The 15,074-nt window shown below is 36.7% G+C and overlaps 1 protein-coding gene across 1 annotated transcript in view; it reads left to right on the top strand.

The window, feature by feature from the left end:
* ORC5 (origin recognition complex subunit 5) overlaps positions 1-15,074 on the top strand; it is a 74,219-nt gene that overhangs the window by 22,439 nt on the left and 36,706 nt on the right. The window contains exons 6-11 of the mRNA XM_040260781.1: positions 1,280-1,410; positions 4,136-4,184; positions 4,273-4,363; positions 7,620-7,672; positions 9,770-9,882; positions 11,567-11,614. Of these exons, the coding sequence (XP_040116715.1) occupies positions 1,280-1,410; positions 4,136-4,184; positions 4,273-4,363; positions 7,620-7,672; positions 9,770-9,882; positions 11,567-11,614 (485 nt within the window). The remainder of the gene's footprint in view (positions 1-1,279; positions 1,411-4,135; positions 4,185-4,272; positions 4,364-7,619; positions 7,673-9,769; positions 9,883-11,566; positions 11,615-15,074) is intronic.

The following is a 15,074-nucleotide window of genomic DNA, read 5'->3' as shown; positions in this document are numbered from 1 at the left end:
GAATTCTCCAGGCAAGAACACTGGAGTGTGTTGCCATTTCCTTCTCCAATGCATGAAAGTAAAAAGTGAAAGTGAAGTTGCCCAGTTGTGTCCAACTCTTCTCGACCCCATGGACTGCAGCCTACCAGGCTCCTCTGTCCATGGGATTTTCCAGGCAAGGGTACTGGAGTGAAGTGCCATTGCCTTCTCCGAGGTTTACAGTGCTAGTCTTGGTCAAAGAGCTCTTAACTGAGAAGTCTAAAGAGACCATCGCATCAAGAAGTCAGAGGGAATTGCAATAAGGAATAAATGACTAACTGCTTCAGGTGCTATAAACTGGGAAATTTTGAATAATAAGATGGTTTCTTTTTAGTTCTACCTGTGCTTCTACAATATTACATTTCTAACAGAATAAAATATAAGTTTAGGATTCTAAAGGCTTCTCTGCTGGCTCAGTTGGTAAAGAATCGCCTGCAATGCTGGAGACCCCAGTTTGGTTCCTGGGTCAGAAGATTCTCTGGAGAAGGGATGGGCTACCCACTCCAATATTCTTGGGCTTCCTTTGTGGTTTAGCTGGTAAAGAATCCGCCCGCAATGAGGGCCACCTGGGCTCGATCCCTGGTTGGTAAGATCCCCTGGAAAGGGGAAAGGCTACTCACTCCAGTATTCTGGCCTGAATTCCATGGACTGTATAGTCCCTGGAGTCACAAAGAGTTGGACGTGACTGAGCAACGTTCACTTTCGCTTAGAGTTCTAAACATGTGATACTGTATGAGAGTAAGATAAAAGAAATAAAGATACCAAGTTGTAGGAAGAAAACACATAAAAAAGGGAATGACAAAGTAAAGATGAAGATTTTCATGAAAAAATTCTTGAATTGTTTTCATTTTACAAAAAAATGAAGGGCATTTTCCAATTTGGTGGTGATTTATATAGTACCTCTTGTTTTTACCTAGCTGACTTATGTAATTGGAAAAATTACTGAAGTCTGTATTATTTTTTTGCTCTTGCTATTGATGTTGCTTTGCCTATTATAAGGTTCTTGTGATTTTCTTTAGATGTCATTTCTTAGTATATATGTCAGGTAAAATTTAGTACTTTTTCTAGAACATTAGATTCATGATTCTTTTACCTCAGTTTCAAAACTTGTATTACTTTTACATCCTAATCTTGTAACTGTTTTATTGCTGATAATTGCTGAACCTGTGTGTTTATTGTTTAAACCTATATTATAAAATGCTAGAAGATACAACTAGGGTGCTAGGTCAGTCATTTCTGTTCATTTATGTCCTGTGAACAGGGAACCTGCAGAAGATCCTATCTCATGATCATCCTCCAGAGTATTCAGCTGATTTCTATGCTGCCTACATTAACATTCTTCTTGGAGTTTTCTATACTGTCTGTCGAGATTTGAAAGAGCTCCAGCATCTGGTGAGTTCGCATTTTGCTTAAGTAAAATGTACATCTTTTATGTAGAAAAGGTGTGAGATAGGCTAGACGCTAAAAATTTATTCTGAAAATAGAAGTCTGTGGGTTGGTACAGATTTTGACCTGATCTGAAACCTTTCAGTCATCTTTAGTTGTTTACTTTCATATATCCTTAGGAGTGTGTTTTTTATTTCCTCCTTTCTCTTTTCTCTAATCACAAATAATTTTTATTAAAATTAAAATGAAGACTAACAGACAGGATGTGAAAACTTAATAAGCAATTGTATATCTTAATTTTTTTAACAATTGTTTTTCAGGATTTTGTATTAATATATATTGATGTTACCAGGGCTTCTCTGGTAGCTCAGACAGTAAAGAATCCTCCTGCAACGCAGGAGACCTGGGTGTGATCCCTGGGTCCGGAAGATCTCCTGGAGGAGGGCGTGGCAACCCACTCCAGTATTCTTGCCTGGAGAATCCCCATGGACACAGGAGCCTGGCGGCTACAGCCCTTGGGGTTGCAAAGAGTAGGACGTGACAGCACATGTATTGATAGTGATCTGAAATCTAGATGCTCTTGAATATGGTCAGAAGCTTTCATAGGTCTTTCCTTAGCCACTAACCTTGAGTTAGTAATCTTTGTATAAAAGATTACCTTGAATTTATATAAATGGTTACTTTAAAAAGTTTTTTTAAAACATTAGAATAGCTGTTTATACTTCATAGGCAGTTTGTAAAATGTAATTAATTTTCATATTTAACTTAATTTTGATCTTTGTTCTTTAGTTGTGTGGATCCATAAGGGAGAAGGCAAGAATATCTGGTTTCTTAAAATCTTTTATTAATACTTAAGATCTTATCTCTATGTAACAAGATGGTAAAATGTCTAAGGTTAGAAAATTGAACTTTCAAAGGAACAGATTCTCTTGATATGTTTTCTTTGCTTTGTTCTTTTCTTTGCTCTGAAAAATATTACTTAGAGGGATTCAGTGTGTATTTGAGATAGAATATAGGAGAAATTATGTTCACCTTAAGTATGTTTTTGGAACTTTTAAATTGTAGGCCTCTTCTGATTTAGATGTAGATTTCAAGTAGATGGGGAATCAGTGGAAACTGTGTCAGACTTTATTTCTTTGGGCTCCAAAATCACTGCAGATGGTGACTGCAGCCATGAAATTAAAAGACGTTTACTCCTTGGAAGAAAAGTTATGACCAACCTAGATAGCATGTTGAAAAGCAGAGACATTACTTTGCCAACAAAGGTCTGTCTAGTCAAGGCTATGGTTTTTCCTGTGGTCATGGATGGATGTGAGAGTTGGACTGTGAAGAAAGCTGAGTGCCGAAGAATTGATGTTTTCAAACTGTGGTGTTGGAGAAGACTCTTGAGAGTCCCTTGGAATGCAAGGAGATCCAACCAGTCCATTCTGAAGGAGATCAGCCCTGGGATTTCTTTGGAGGGAATGATGCTAAAGCTGAAAATCCAGTACTTTGGACACCTCATGCAAAGAGTTGATTCATTGGAAAAGACTTTGATGCTGGGAGGGATTGGGGGCAGGAGGAGAAGGGGATGACAGAGGATGAGATGGCTGGATGGCATCACTGACTGGATGGACGTGAGTCTGAGTGAACTCCAGGAGTTGGTGATGGACAAGGAGGCCTGGCGTGCTGCGATTCATGGGGTCGCAAAGAGTCAGACACGACTGAGCGACTGAACTGAACTGAACTTCAAGTGTCTTCTAAATAGGGAACAAACCACAGACAAACTGTTCTAGCTCAAGCTCATCACTAACACCTCTCCAGAAGTTGAGTGTCTGAGATTCCTGGTGACAGAGGGAAATTACAGCAAGGGGGCTTACAGAGAGGATAGAGGGTCAGTGTGCAGTTCCTGCGTGAGGTGGAGTGGAGAGCGAGTACTTATCCTCTGTTCTTCCTGGGAAATAACTTGTAGTTACCATTCCTTAACTCTGATGTCCTTGAATCCTGTGGGTATCTGTGCTGGTGGTCATTTCAAAGTAGATTATTATAAAGTGCAAGAAGGAAGAATTATTTAGAGAAACTATTTGTAGAAAAAGAAAGTGTTAAATCTAAATATGGTTTTTATAAAGTCCTTTGGGTTTCACTGAGGAATGATTTTATTGAGGGATGAGATTACAACTTTTTTTCTTGTTATTGTTACATTATATTCAAAAACTTGAAACTTGAAGTGTGGTTTAAGTCTTTATTACTATTAGTGATACTAATAAATATGAGATGATCTTTAAGTAGTGGAGAAAAAACAGTATAGTGTCCTTATTTTTCTGCATATGTAGAATGTAGGATATAATAAACATATTTTCCTTTTTCCTTTGAATGGATACTTTTATTTGTTTCAAAGTTTGTAAGTGGCACATTTCTTGAGAATTTAATAAATCATCTGCAAAATACTCTTTTTAGGTATCTTTTTTATGTATGTACTTTTAAATCTGCTTTGGGGATTGTTATGTTACTTTATATCTAAGGGCAAAATATTAGGTGGGATTTAGCCAATTAAGGAATATTTTACATGTTGTATTAACTGTTGTTATTGATAATTATTGTTTTTGTTGTTGTAGTAATAAACTATGATAACATTTTATTTGGGCAATTATATTGAAATAAATTTTCCTGAATCCTAACAAAAATTTTACTTGAAAAATAATTTCTAATTGTGATAGACAAATTTTTTCTCTTTTTTCCCCTTTGTTTATAGGCAGTACTTAATTTTCCTAAATATTGCGAACCTGTGGTTAAAGGAGAAGGTAACTATAATTTTACCGTAATAATTTTTCTTTTGAAAAAAATTTCTGTAAGATCTAAATTATTGAAATTTTCTCCTCTTTGGGGTAGCAAATGAACGTGATACTCGCAAGCTCTGGAGAAATATTGAACCTCATTTGAAGAAAGCCATGCAGACTGTTTATCTCAGAGAAATATCAAGGTAATTTTTTATTTATTATATATATTGTTTCTATATCTTTGTTTAGAATATTCACTAATGTGTCCACGTGTTTTCTTACCTTCTTCACATTGAGAAAAAGTTCTTGTGAATTTTGAATCATTCCTTACTATTTTGGGAAAGACAAACAATTTTTAGCCAGTATGTTACACAAGGCATATTTCTAATAATTGTTAATTTTTTTTAATCTGGAAAGCTACAGGAAAATCCGTTTCAGGTTTGTGTTTTATAGTTATGTTAGATATTTGAACAGTATAATGAAAAATTGAACATTGAAGGATATAAATCAAGTCATAAATCTATGTTTGTCTGTTTATAGTAATAAAACTACTCAGGAGACATGATTGCGCAGACATGGTATAGTGAGAAGAACAATGGTTTTGATTTCCAGCTTAGCTATTTTCTGCCTTTTGAGGTATTAGCAATTCACCTTAAACCTCTAGACCTCAGATCCCTCTTCTAACAATCCTTAGAAGATTTCAGTAATACATGTGAAAGTGATTTGTGATACAAATAAGAAAGTGCCTTATGGATGTTAGTTCTATAAGTCTACATTGCAAAGCAACATAGATTTAAAAACACCAACGCTTCTGTCTTTTTTCACTTGCTAATCAATTTTATCATTTTTCTTTTATGAATACCTTAATCTATAACTACTTCATGTTTGATTTAATTAGCTGATTAGATTTTAATATTAATAGTTTCTGAATAAGTAGAAACATTGCAAAGATATTTAATACTTTTTTAATAATAAAAAGTCATTTGATGAAAGTTTCTGGAAGTCACAGAATAGAAAAGCTTGTGATCTGGTTTTTTAAAGATAGAAAAATTTGGGTGGTTGTTACAGTGACTCTCATACAAGGACTTCTAGTTTTCCATAGGATAATGTTGGCTACCTGAATCCAGTTCTCTCCACAAAGATCACTAAGGAGAGCAAATAAAATCACTCTAACCCTAGCCTGCCAGAGAAGGCAATGGCACCCCTCTCCAGTACTCTTGCCTGGAAAATCCCATGGACAGAAGAGTCTGGTAGGCTGCAGTCCATGGGATCGTGAAGAGTCGGACATGACTGAGTGACTTCACTTTCACTTTCATGCATTGGAGAAGGAAATGGCATCCCACTCCAGTGTTCTTGCCTGGAGAATCCCAGGGATGGGGGGGTCTGGTGGGCTGCCGTCTGGGGTCGCACAGAGTTGGACACGACTGAAGTGACTTAGCAGCAGCAGCAGCAGCAGCAGCAACCCTAGCCTGCAGGGTGACTAGAAGTCTACTCTGCTGGCTCTGTGATAAAGAATCCGTCTGCCAATGCAGGAGCCCCAGAGATGCAGATTCGATCCCTGGATCGGGAAGATCCCCTGGGGGAGGAGATGTCAATCCACTCCAGAATTCTTGCCTGGATAATCCCACGGACAGTGGAGCCTGGTGGGCTATAATCCATTGGGTTGCAAAGAGTCGGACCTGACTGACTAAGCATGGATGCCCACACTACAGAGTTAACTATAAGTTTTAAGTTATATGTAAATAGTGAAATAAACAATCGAAGCCAGCCGAGCCAACTCTGGGACTGAAGTTAAAAGTTAAGCAATGACTATAGGGAAAGAGGAGAGGATGATGGGGACAGGGCATGGGGTTGACATGTAGTCCTGAAATACAAATGAATCACCTCTGGAGAGAGAGTCCAACTCTAAGTGAGAAAATTCTGAGAACAAATGAGGCCTGAGCACTGGCTACTGGAGAATCAAAAGGAAATGTTTGAAGAGTATGTAGACAAGAATTAACAAAGCAGGTTTGGGAAAGTACTGTTTTTGAGGGTGATTTGGAAGGACATGATATCTCCTGTCTGCTTGGTCGTAAAGAATGAAGTGGAGTGGGGGGGATTAAGGCAAAAAAGGTAAGCTACTTACCAAGGAAGGTGAATTTGTAATAAAGCAAAATGATAGGTGAGCAATATTTTCAAGAAACTTGAGAGGAGGGGTAAGCCAAGGAAGTTTATATCCAGCCAACCTGTCATTCAGGTATCATGGCTGTAGAAAAACAGTGTTAAGCTTGTAAGAACTCTGGGAACGCTATATTCATAAGCACTTTCTGAAAAATCAGTACAGTGGAGATGCCTAGGGAAGCTTTAGCAAAAGGATTGACAGGCACTACATTTGATCATAGGTCAGAACTAAAAGATGGGAACAAGGGTAGAAGAATACTGTTTGTATAATTACATTCTCTGACAGGATGGGAATAACACAATTACAAAGTTAAAATATGGCAAAGGAAGAGAAAGAGAAAAGGCAAAGTAGAATAAACTCATGGTTTGCCGTACAGGTAAAAGGTGACATCACAATAGTTCAGAACTTAAAATTATTTTTAAAAATTACAGAAGTCTCACACCCCATTATCCCTTTCACTTCTTTCCTTCACCACATAGGTAATTTCTAATTTGTTATCATCATCTTTCACAAGTATGTCTGTGTACACATATATCGCTATATATGCAATTAATATGTAATCTATAGTATGTTTAGATATAGATCACAGAAATCAGTGTTGGTAATTTGATCTCCTACTTTACTAAGGCACTCTGAAAATATTGTTCTTTTTGGGGTGTACCCATTTATTGATAGGAAACATATATGTTTTATTATCCTTGATTAGCTTGCAGAATCTCTTATGTGATTATTTTCTGTCTCTTTTTGAAAACAAAATTGGTATTTAGCACAGTTTGCATTTTTGTTCCAGCTGTTTACCTTTATAATAATAACACATATAATGCTTGTAGTTCCTTTTTATCATATTGTGGCATAAAGAGCCAGTGAGACTCTCCAGCAGTGTAATAGAGAAATGACCTTCTAAACCAGGTGATATCTCCTGGTGCATTTGAAACTGTCCCTGTAAATGACTCAACTATTTTCCTTGCTACCTGTGACTGTCATTCACACATGTATAATAACAATTTTTGCTAAATCAACAGTATCAGTTGGTGCTTTTTGTTAACTTTATAATTGTGATCAGAAGAAAAGAGATTTTTGAAAAAATTAACATCTGGGCATTGATATATAATTTTATATTGTTCTAATATACACTAAGTGATTTTGTAGCACTACCAACATGTGTGTATTATTTGTCTTGTTTATAAGGTAATTAATGTATTTTGTCAAATCAAAACAAAATTTTGTTTTTCTAGGGCTTTAGTATATTGATTTTATATTTTTTCAATCCATTATTACCCTTTGATTTTTTTTTCCAGTTCGCAATGGGAAAAGCTACAGAAAGATGACACAGATCCAGGACAACTGAAAGGTATCAAAGGAAGTGTTGAGACAGTTACCAGAGACACTTCTTCAGTGATTACTCATAATCAAGATACCAAAGTTCACACTAAAGAGCATTAGTCAGTAGTGTTATAAAAGATAATTTACAAGCTACCGTTATTTATTTTTTGCTGTATCACAGTATCTTAGTTCCCCAATCAGGGACCAAACATGGTCCCTGGCGTGAAAGCACTTAGTCCTAACTACTGGACCACCAGGGAATTCCCACAGGCTACCATGATATTTTAAATAATGATTTAAGCTACCATGATATTCTGATTACTGATTTTCTTTTAAGCAGTACTGCAGTGTAATGGGAGGAAATGAAGTTTGAATACCAGTTTTCTATTTTTTACATGTTGGATTATATCATGTGAAAACCAAGCAGTTTATATTTCTTTAAATGCTTGTATTAAACCAATCAATTGTATACCTAATTTTATCCTAATGTATATGTATTCCATGAGTTTTATGGAATAAAATTCAATTTTATGTTAATTTAGTTTGAGGATTACATTTCATTTGGTTATATTTTGAAAGCTTTGTGCTTTTATTTCCTTTAAAGAAACTATTACCTTGGGTTTATCCCAGCAGAACTACAGCTGACCCTTGAACAACATATATTTGAACTGCAGAGGTCTACTTACAACACAAATTTTTTTCAGTAAATATATTATAAATTTTTTTGGAGATATTCAACAATTCAGAAAAACTCATGAATGAACTGCATAGCCTACAGGTATCAAAAAGAAATTAAGGAAAATTTAAGCATGTCATGAATGCATAAAATACATATAGGTATATGTATACAAAATATATGTTAACTGACTGTTGATGTTATCATTAAGGCTTCCAGTCAGCAATAGGCTATTCAGTTCAGTTCAGTTCAGTTCAGTCTCTCAGTCATGTCCGACTCTTTGCGACCCCATGAATTGCAGCACGCCAGGCCTCCCTGTCCATCACCGATTCCCTGAGTTCATTCAGACTCACGTCCATTGAGTCAGTGATGCCATCCAGCCATCTCATCCTCTGTCGTCCCCTTCTCCTCCTGCCCCCAATCCCTCCCAGATCAGAGTCTTTTCCAATTAGTAGTTAAGTTTTGGGGGTGTCAAAGTTATATGCAGATTTTCTACTGTATAAGAGTGGGGTGTCACAAATAGCTTCCATTATTTAAGGGTAAACTTTACTTTCATTTAAAAACAACAACAAACTCTAAAATGTTTTGGGTCAGTAGCCAGTGGTGGGGAAAGTGGTATGGAATGAAGTGATATTGAGATTCTGTTTTGGCTTCTAAATGCTTGAGATACTCTACAAATGATTTCGATTGTGTGCTGTAATGAAAGAAATAGATACAGGTGTTAAAAATCTGCAATAATTTACCTGCTCTACTGCCTATGTGACCTTGAGACCAACTCAGTGTCTTCATCTAAAAGGGAAAAAATACCTACCATTAAATTACTGTAAAGATTCAAAGATGCTTAAGTAAAGTACCTAGCATGGTGTCTTACACATGCTAGATATTCAGTAAATATCAGATTCCATTTTCCCTTCCCCTAAAAATCATTGCTGCTGACTGACTGCTGTTTTATTTATCCATTCATTCTTTTGTATAAGGTACTGTAAGGATACAAAAAAACATTAAACTTATCTCCCTCAGTAAACACTGAAGCTTAGTAGGAAATATAACTCATGTTTAATTAATTCTTTATATAAAGTTACATGGACCATAAATATATACAAAGTGAGAATTCACAGTAAAGATAAATTTTCTGTTTTGGTGTGGTAGGGGAGCATCATGGAACGTTTAGTGGAGTGTATCTTTGAAGGGCAGGATGGGTAGGATTTAGACTTCATGTAACAGAGTAAGCAGAGCATATCATTATAACAAATAACAATGAATAAAACATATCATTTATAATATTTGCCCCTACCACATCATTATCATGGCGTTTTAAGGTCAGGGCACTTAAAAATCTTTTGACTACAGGACACCATATGGAAGTCAATACATAAGTGAGAAAAGATATGATACTTAAAATCTGATGGTAGCCTGTGAAATGCTTCATGAAAGTATTCTGTTGCATAGGTCTCTCGGCATATACTCATGTGGAACTTCCGTACTACTCGAAATTTATCCTAATTGCTGCATACCTCGCTTCTTATAATCCAGCAAGAACTGACAAGAGGTTTTTCCTTAAGGTAATCATTTCTTTTCACTTTATTTTTGAAGAAATAGGGAATACTTTGAAATGCCTCAACTCCTATAAATTTATAAGGGATAGAGATTAGAATAAGAGATTGGTATACTTAGGGTTCATTCTTTAAAGATTTTGTTTTCTTTTAATCATTTATCCTTTGTTTCTCACTTCACCTTTGCCAATCAACAGTGTTAATTGAGAACTTTCTTTAGGATATTAAGAATGAATGAGTGCCACTTTTGGGGTGGAGACGTGATGGAGCAAACAAGCTAAAAAAGATGTATTAGTGTCTAGTAAAATTGATATGATAAACAACTTGTAGGAAGTGTTGAGGAAAGGCTTCATGGAGGAGGTGGTGTTGGTTGCTGAATTTTGAAAGACAAATTAGTCTGAAAATGACAGCAAAAAACAGACATGTCTTTCCTGAAATGAATATTGATAATAAAATCTACAGGCCTTCAGAACTTTATCCATCAACAGAGCATTCCTCACACTTAACAAACTTCTAAACAGAGTTTCTTTGGAATGCATGAGCCATTTCCTCAATCACCTTCCACCTAAGGAAACACCAACTCTTTTTCCATAATGAAACTCAGCTGCTCTTCCCCATATAATCATTTGCTCTCTTTTACCAATTCATTATGTCAAATGGGTGAAAAACATCCTTGCAACCAGATACATTTTGCTACACATCCTAGGCATGTACAGTTACAAGCTAATTAATAAAAAATTCAGTCAAACTGAACTTTTCTCTTTTCCAAATCTTGGCTGCTTTTCCGTCTGACTCTCCAACCTTTTTTTACATTGGTTTCTCCACCTAGAATTCTTTCCTCTCCAATCTCTGAATGCTTGAATTTCACCTATTCATTTCCCCCCCTCCTTGATTCATTTAGTCTTTATTTCTCACTTTAAGATAACAACCTAAGTGGGTGAGCTAGGTAATTTCACAGAGGAGTTCAGTAATAATTGTACATTTAAAAAGAATAAATAGGTTTTGTTAAAAATAAGAGAGATGGGAATAATTTAAAGGGTGGTAACTCCTTTATTATTCTAAAGCTCCTATTATAGTATCATATGCTCCATACACTGTTATCTGGAACATTCAGGAGCCTTTGCATGTATATTAATTGGAAAGAAATCTCACTTTAGAATTGTTTTCTTTTTGAAAACTGTGCGATTTGTCTTACTACATGTATTGTAATACATTTTTATCTATTTCCTTTTTGCCTATCTCTAACACTAGTCTTTTCATTTAAAGAGGGCAAGGACTGCCATCTGTTTTTTTTCTCCACTCTTAAATCCAAGTGCTTAACTAAATGCTCTCAATTTTATGAGAATTGACAACATGCCTTACAGAATGAATGAAAACTCATTAATCTTTGTAAGTCTTATTTTTATAGAAATAAATGTTCTGTAACAAGACAATGTAAGTTCTTTAGGAAGTATCACTTTTATTTTAAAACCTCTTTACATGCAAAGGTAATCTTGCATATGATCAAACTCTGATTTTAAAAGTCTAAAATATGTTGATATTTTACAGTGATATTTTAGGCAGTAAATAGAATAAAATAATAAAACCCAAAATACATAAATTAGTATTGTGTGTACCATGTTTTAAACAAATTGTGCTTTCTGTTTTATGGAGTCCTATCTTTTATCTTAAAAATTATTTATCTTAATTGCAGCATCATGGGAAAATCAAGAAAACCAATTTTTTAAAGAAACATGAAAAGGTATTTATGTTGTAATTCTCTAATGAAAAACTTAATGAATTTAGAATATTATTAAAAGTAGGTAAATGCATAATTGTATTAGCCATAACTGTATAGCCATTTGGCTATAAGAAGTTACTTGTATTGATATGGCACTGTCATAATGTAATAGTATTTTATTATGTAGAATATAGTGATTGGGGAGGCACAATTTAGGTGAGCTGGTTCTAGAGGTACAAGTGAGTTGACAAAATTTTTTCTAAGTGAATTAATAGATAAAAAAGGTCACACTGGAATTTTCAGTTAAATATAGCATGTATTCCTCTTGTCCCCTTTGAAATACCCACAGATTCGGTGTTGAAGAAGTTAAAAAGATAATAAGATCTAAGCAGATCAGAGATCTGTAAAATTTGAAATTGACTGGTAGATAGATTTACAGGTGACTAAGTAGATCAAGGGCTTCCCTGGTTGCTCAGATGGTAAAGAATCTGCCTGCAGTGCAGGAGACCAGGTTTCAACCTGTGGGTCGGGAAAATCCTCTCGAGGGGAAAATGGCAATCCACTGCGATATTCTTGCCTGGAAAATTCTATGGACAGAGGAGCTTAGCCAGCGTAGTCCATGGGGTCACAAAGAGTTGGACACTACTGAGCAACTAACAGACACATATAAGCAGATCAGGGAAGACTGAAACGTAATGCCCCAAACAAGCTGTTTTGACCTGAGGAATCTGGAAGTGCTTAGGAGTTAAAGCAATGTGCACCTTTCGGGGTACGGTTGTGGGGCAAGATTGAAATTGGTGAAAGGAGCATTTAGTCTGTTCAGATATCTCTGTGACTTTTCTTGACAGAAACTAGAGGAGTTTGAACTATAGATTTAGCACTATGGATGCTGAGAGTTTTGTTTCTCTTTTATTGTTAAAAACCAGTTTACTTAGCTTACACTTCTGAATTGAGGACATTGTTTTACTGTCTTTGCTGCTGCTGCTGAGAAAAAAAAAAAGCACTTGCTGTGAATCTGTTATTCCTGTGTTATTCTTGTTTTCTCTGGGTGCTTTCAAGTTCTCTTTTCCTTTTACTTTAGTGTTCTTTGAGTTTCACTGTGATATATCTGGGATTGAATTTCTTTTTACATGGCATTAATTTGCTTCCTATTTGGAATAATGATGCCTTTTTCATTCTGGTAAAGTCTTAGTCATTAACTTTTCAAATATTGCCCTTCCTCCTTTCTCTCCTGGAGTAGGAAATGGCAACCCACTCCAGTATTCCTGCCTGGAAAATCCCATGGACAAAGGAGTCTGGTGTGCTACAGTCATGAGGTCGCAGAGAGTCAGACATGACAGAGCATGCACAAACACACACAAGTTTCCATTCTCGCTAGCATGTCTTCTGAGACACTAAAGTATCAGAGTCAGTCTAATTCTATGTTTTCTATTTTTGCTGAACTGTGCACATAGTGTCCTGCTTCCTGAATATTTTATTATTTTTAACTGTTGGCTTAACTTAAATGTTGGCATTTTTGAGGCCTGAGGTGTGTTCCTTTAGAGAATTTTTATGTCTGCTTCTATGCAAACACTTAGAAACACCAGTAACTTGGGATCATTTGAAATTCAGTTCTCTGCCTGGGTGCTTTCTGGCTCCACATTAGAATTAGCTCTGGCTTCTAGTTAAAAGTCTCAAGGAAGACTTTTCTCCTCCATTCACACAAAGCTAGAGTTCGGCAGGCAAATTTCCTTATCAAATCCATTTGCTTGGCATGGAAAGACTTTTCTAATTCGCCCTTTCACTGAGCCATCTCTGATGATGCCCTCTGCTATAGGGAGATCATTGATTTTGTGCCCTCTTTCTTGTGCGTGTAGCTGTTATGGGTCATAAAGGACTGGTGGGAGAAGGGAATACTTCCGGCTGCGGTAGTGAGGGAAGGATTCGTAGTAGGGCTTGCATTTTGAGTGGGCACTCAAGAATGGTGAGGATTAGATATTCAAGATGGACAGAGAAGATATTCCGATTGAAGAAATACCAAGAAGTACAGGTGAGAAAGTCTAGGATTTATAAATGACATAATGAAATACAATTGGCTGTAGTATATGGTGAGTTTGAGAGAAAAGGCAATTGAGGCCAGATTGTGGAAGAATTTCCTCACTTGGCAGTTAGGGGAAGAAAGCCCATCTATTCTCCTCTGTATCTCAGTTCAGTTCAGTTCAGTCACCCAGTCGTGTCCGACTCTGTGACCCCATGAATCGGCAGCACGCCAGGCCTCCCTGTCCATCACCAACTCCCGGAGTTCACTCAGACTCATGTCCATTGAGTCAGTGATGCCATCTAGCCATCTCACCCTCTGTCGTTCCCTTCTCCTCCTGCCCCCAATCCCTCCCAGCATCAAAGTCTTTTCCAATGAGTCAACTCTTCACATGAGGTGGCCAGAGTACTGGAGTTTCAGCTTTAGCATCATTCCTTCCAAAGAAATCCCAGGGTTGATCTCCTTCACAATGGACTGGTTGGATCTCCTTGCAGTCCAAGGGACTCTCAAGAGTCTTCTCCAACACCACAGTTCAAAAGCATCAATTCTTCGGCGCTCAGCCTTCTTCACAGTCCAACTCTCACATCCATACATGACTACTGGAAAAACCATAGCCTTGACTAGATGGACCTTAGTCGGCAAAGTAATGTCTCTGCTTTTGAATATGCTATCTAGGTTGGTCATAACTTTTCTTCCAAGGAGTAAGCATCTTTTAATTTCATGGCTGCAGTCACCATCTGCAGTGATTTTGGAGCCCCCCAAAATAAAGTCTGACACTGTTTCCACTGTTTCCCCATCTATTTCCCATGAAGTGATGGGACCAGATGCCATGATCTTCGTTTTCTGAATGTTGACCTTTAAGCCAACTTTTTCACTCTCCTCTTTCACTTTCATCAAGAGGCCTTTGAGTTCCTCTTCACTTTCTGCCATAAGGGTGGTGTCATCTGCATATCTGAGGTTATTGATATTTCTCCCAGCAATCTTGATTCCAGCTTGTGTTTCTTCCAATCCAGCATTTCTCATGATGTATTCTGCATATAAGTTAAATAAGCAGGGTGACAATATACAGCCTTGACGAGCTCCTTTTGCTATTTGGAACCAGTCTGTTGTTTCATGTCCAGTTCTAACTGTTGCTTTCTGACCTGAGTATTTCAGTACTTGGTGGTAGTTGGTGCATGTTTATTGAACAAATGAATAAATTGGATGAATGAATGAAGAAAATCAAAGAATGAACATAGAGCGAAGAGATTTTAGGCCTTACTCTTTAGACAGAAAATTATTTAAGAATGTCGAGGGAGATATATGAATGCTGATCAGAGAGAACTGTAAAAGAGCTTGCACTTTAGACCATCCTTGTGAAATGAATGGATTTGTACAAGTCTAGGAAGATAGTCCTGATGGAGGGAACTGTATGAGTGAAGACATTGTGAGGGTGTTTTTAGTTCTAGGTGAATGATGGCTCTT

This window comes from Oryx dammah, unplaced genomic scaffold (genome assembly GCF_014754425.2).
Source record: "Oryx dammah isolate SB20612 unplaced genomic scaffold, SCBI_Odam_1.1 HiC_scaffold_18, whole genome shotgun sequence".
NCBI classification, from domain to species: domain Eukaryota; kingdom Metazoa; phylum Chordata; class Mammalia; order Artiodactyla; family Bovidae; genus Oryx; species Oryx dammah.
The sequence above is the reverse complement of the archived record's forward strand: the minus strand, read 5'-3'. Positions and strand labels throughout refer to the sequence as shown.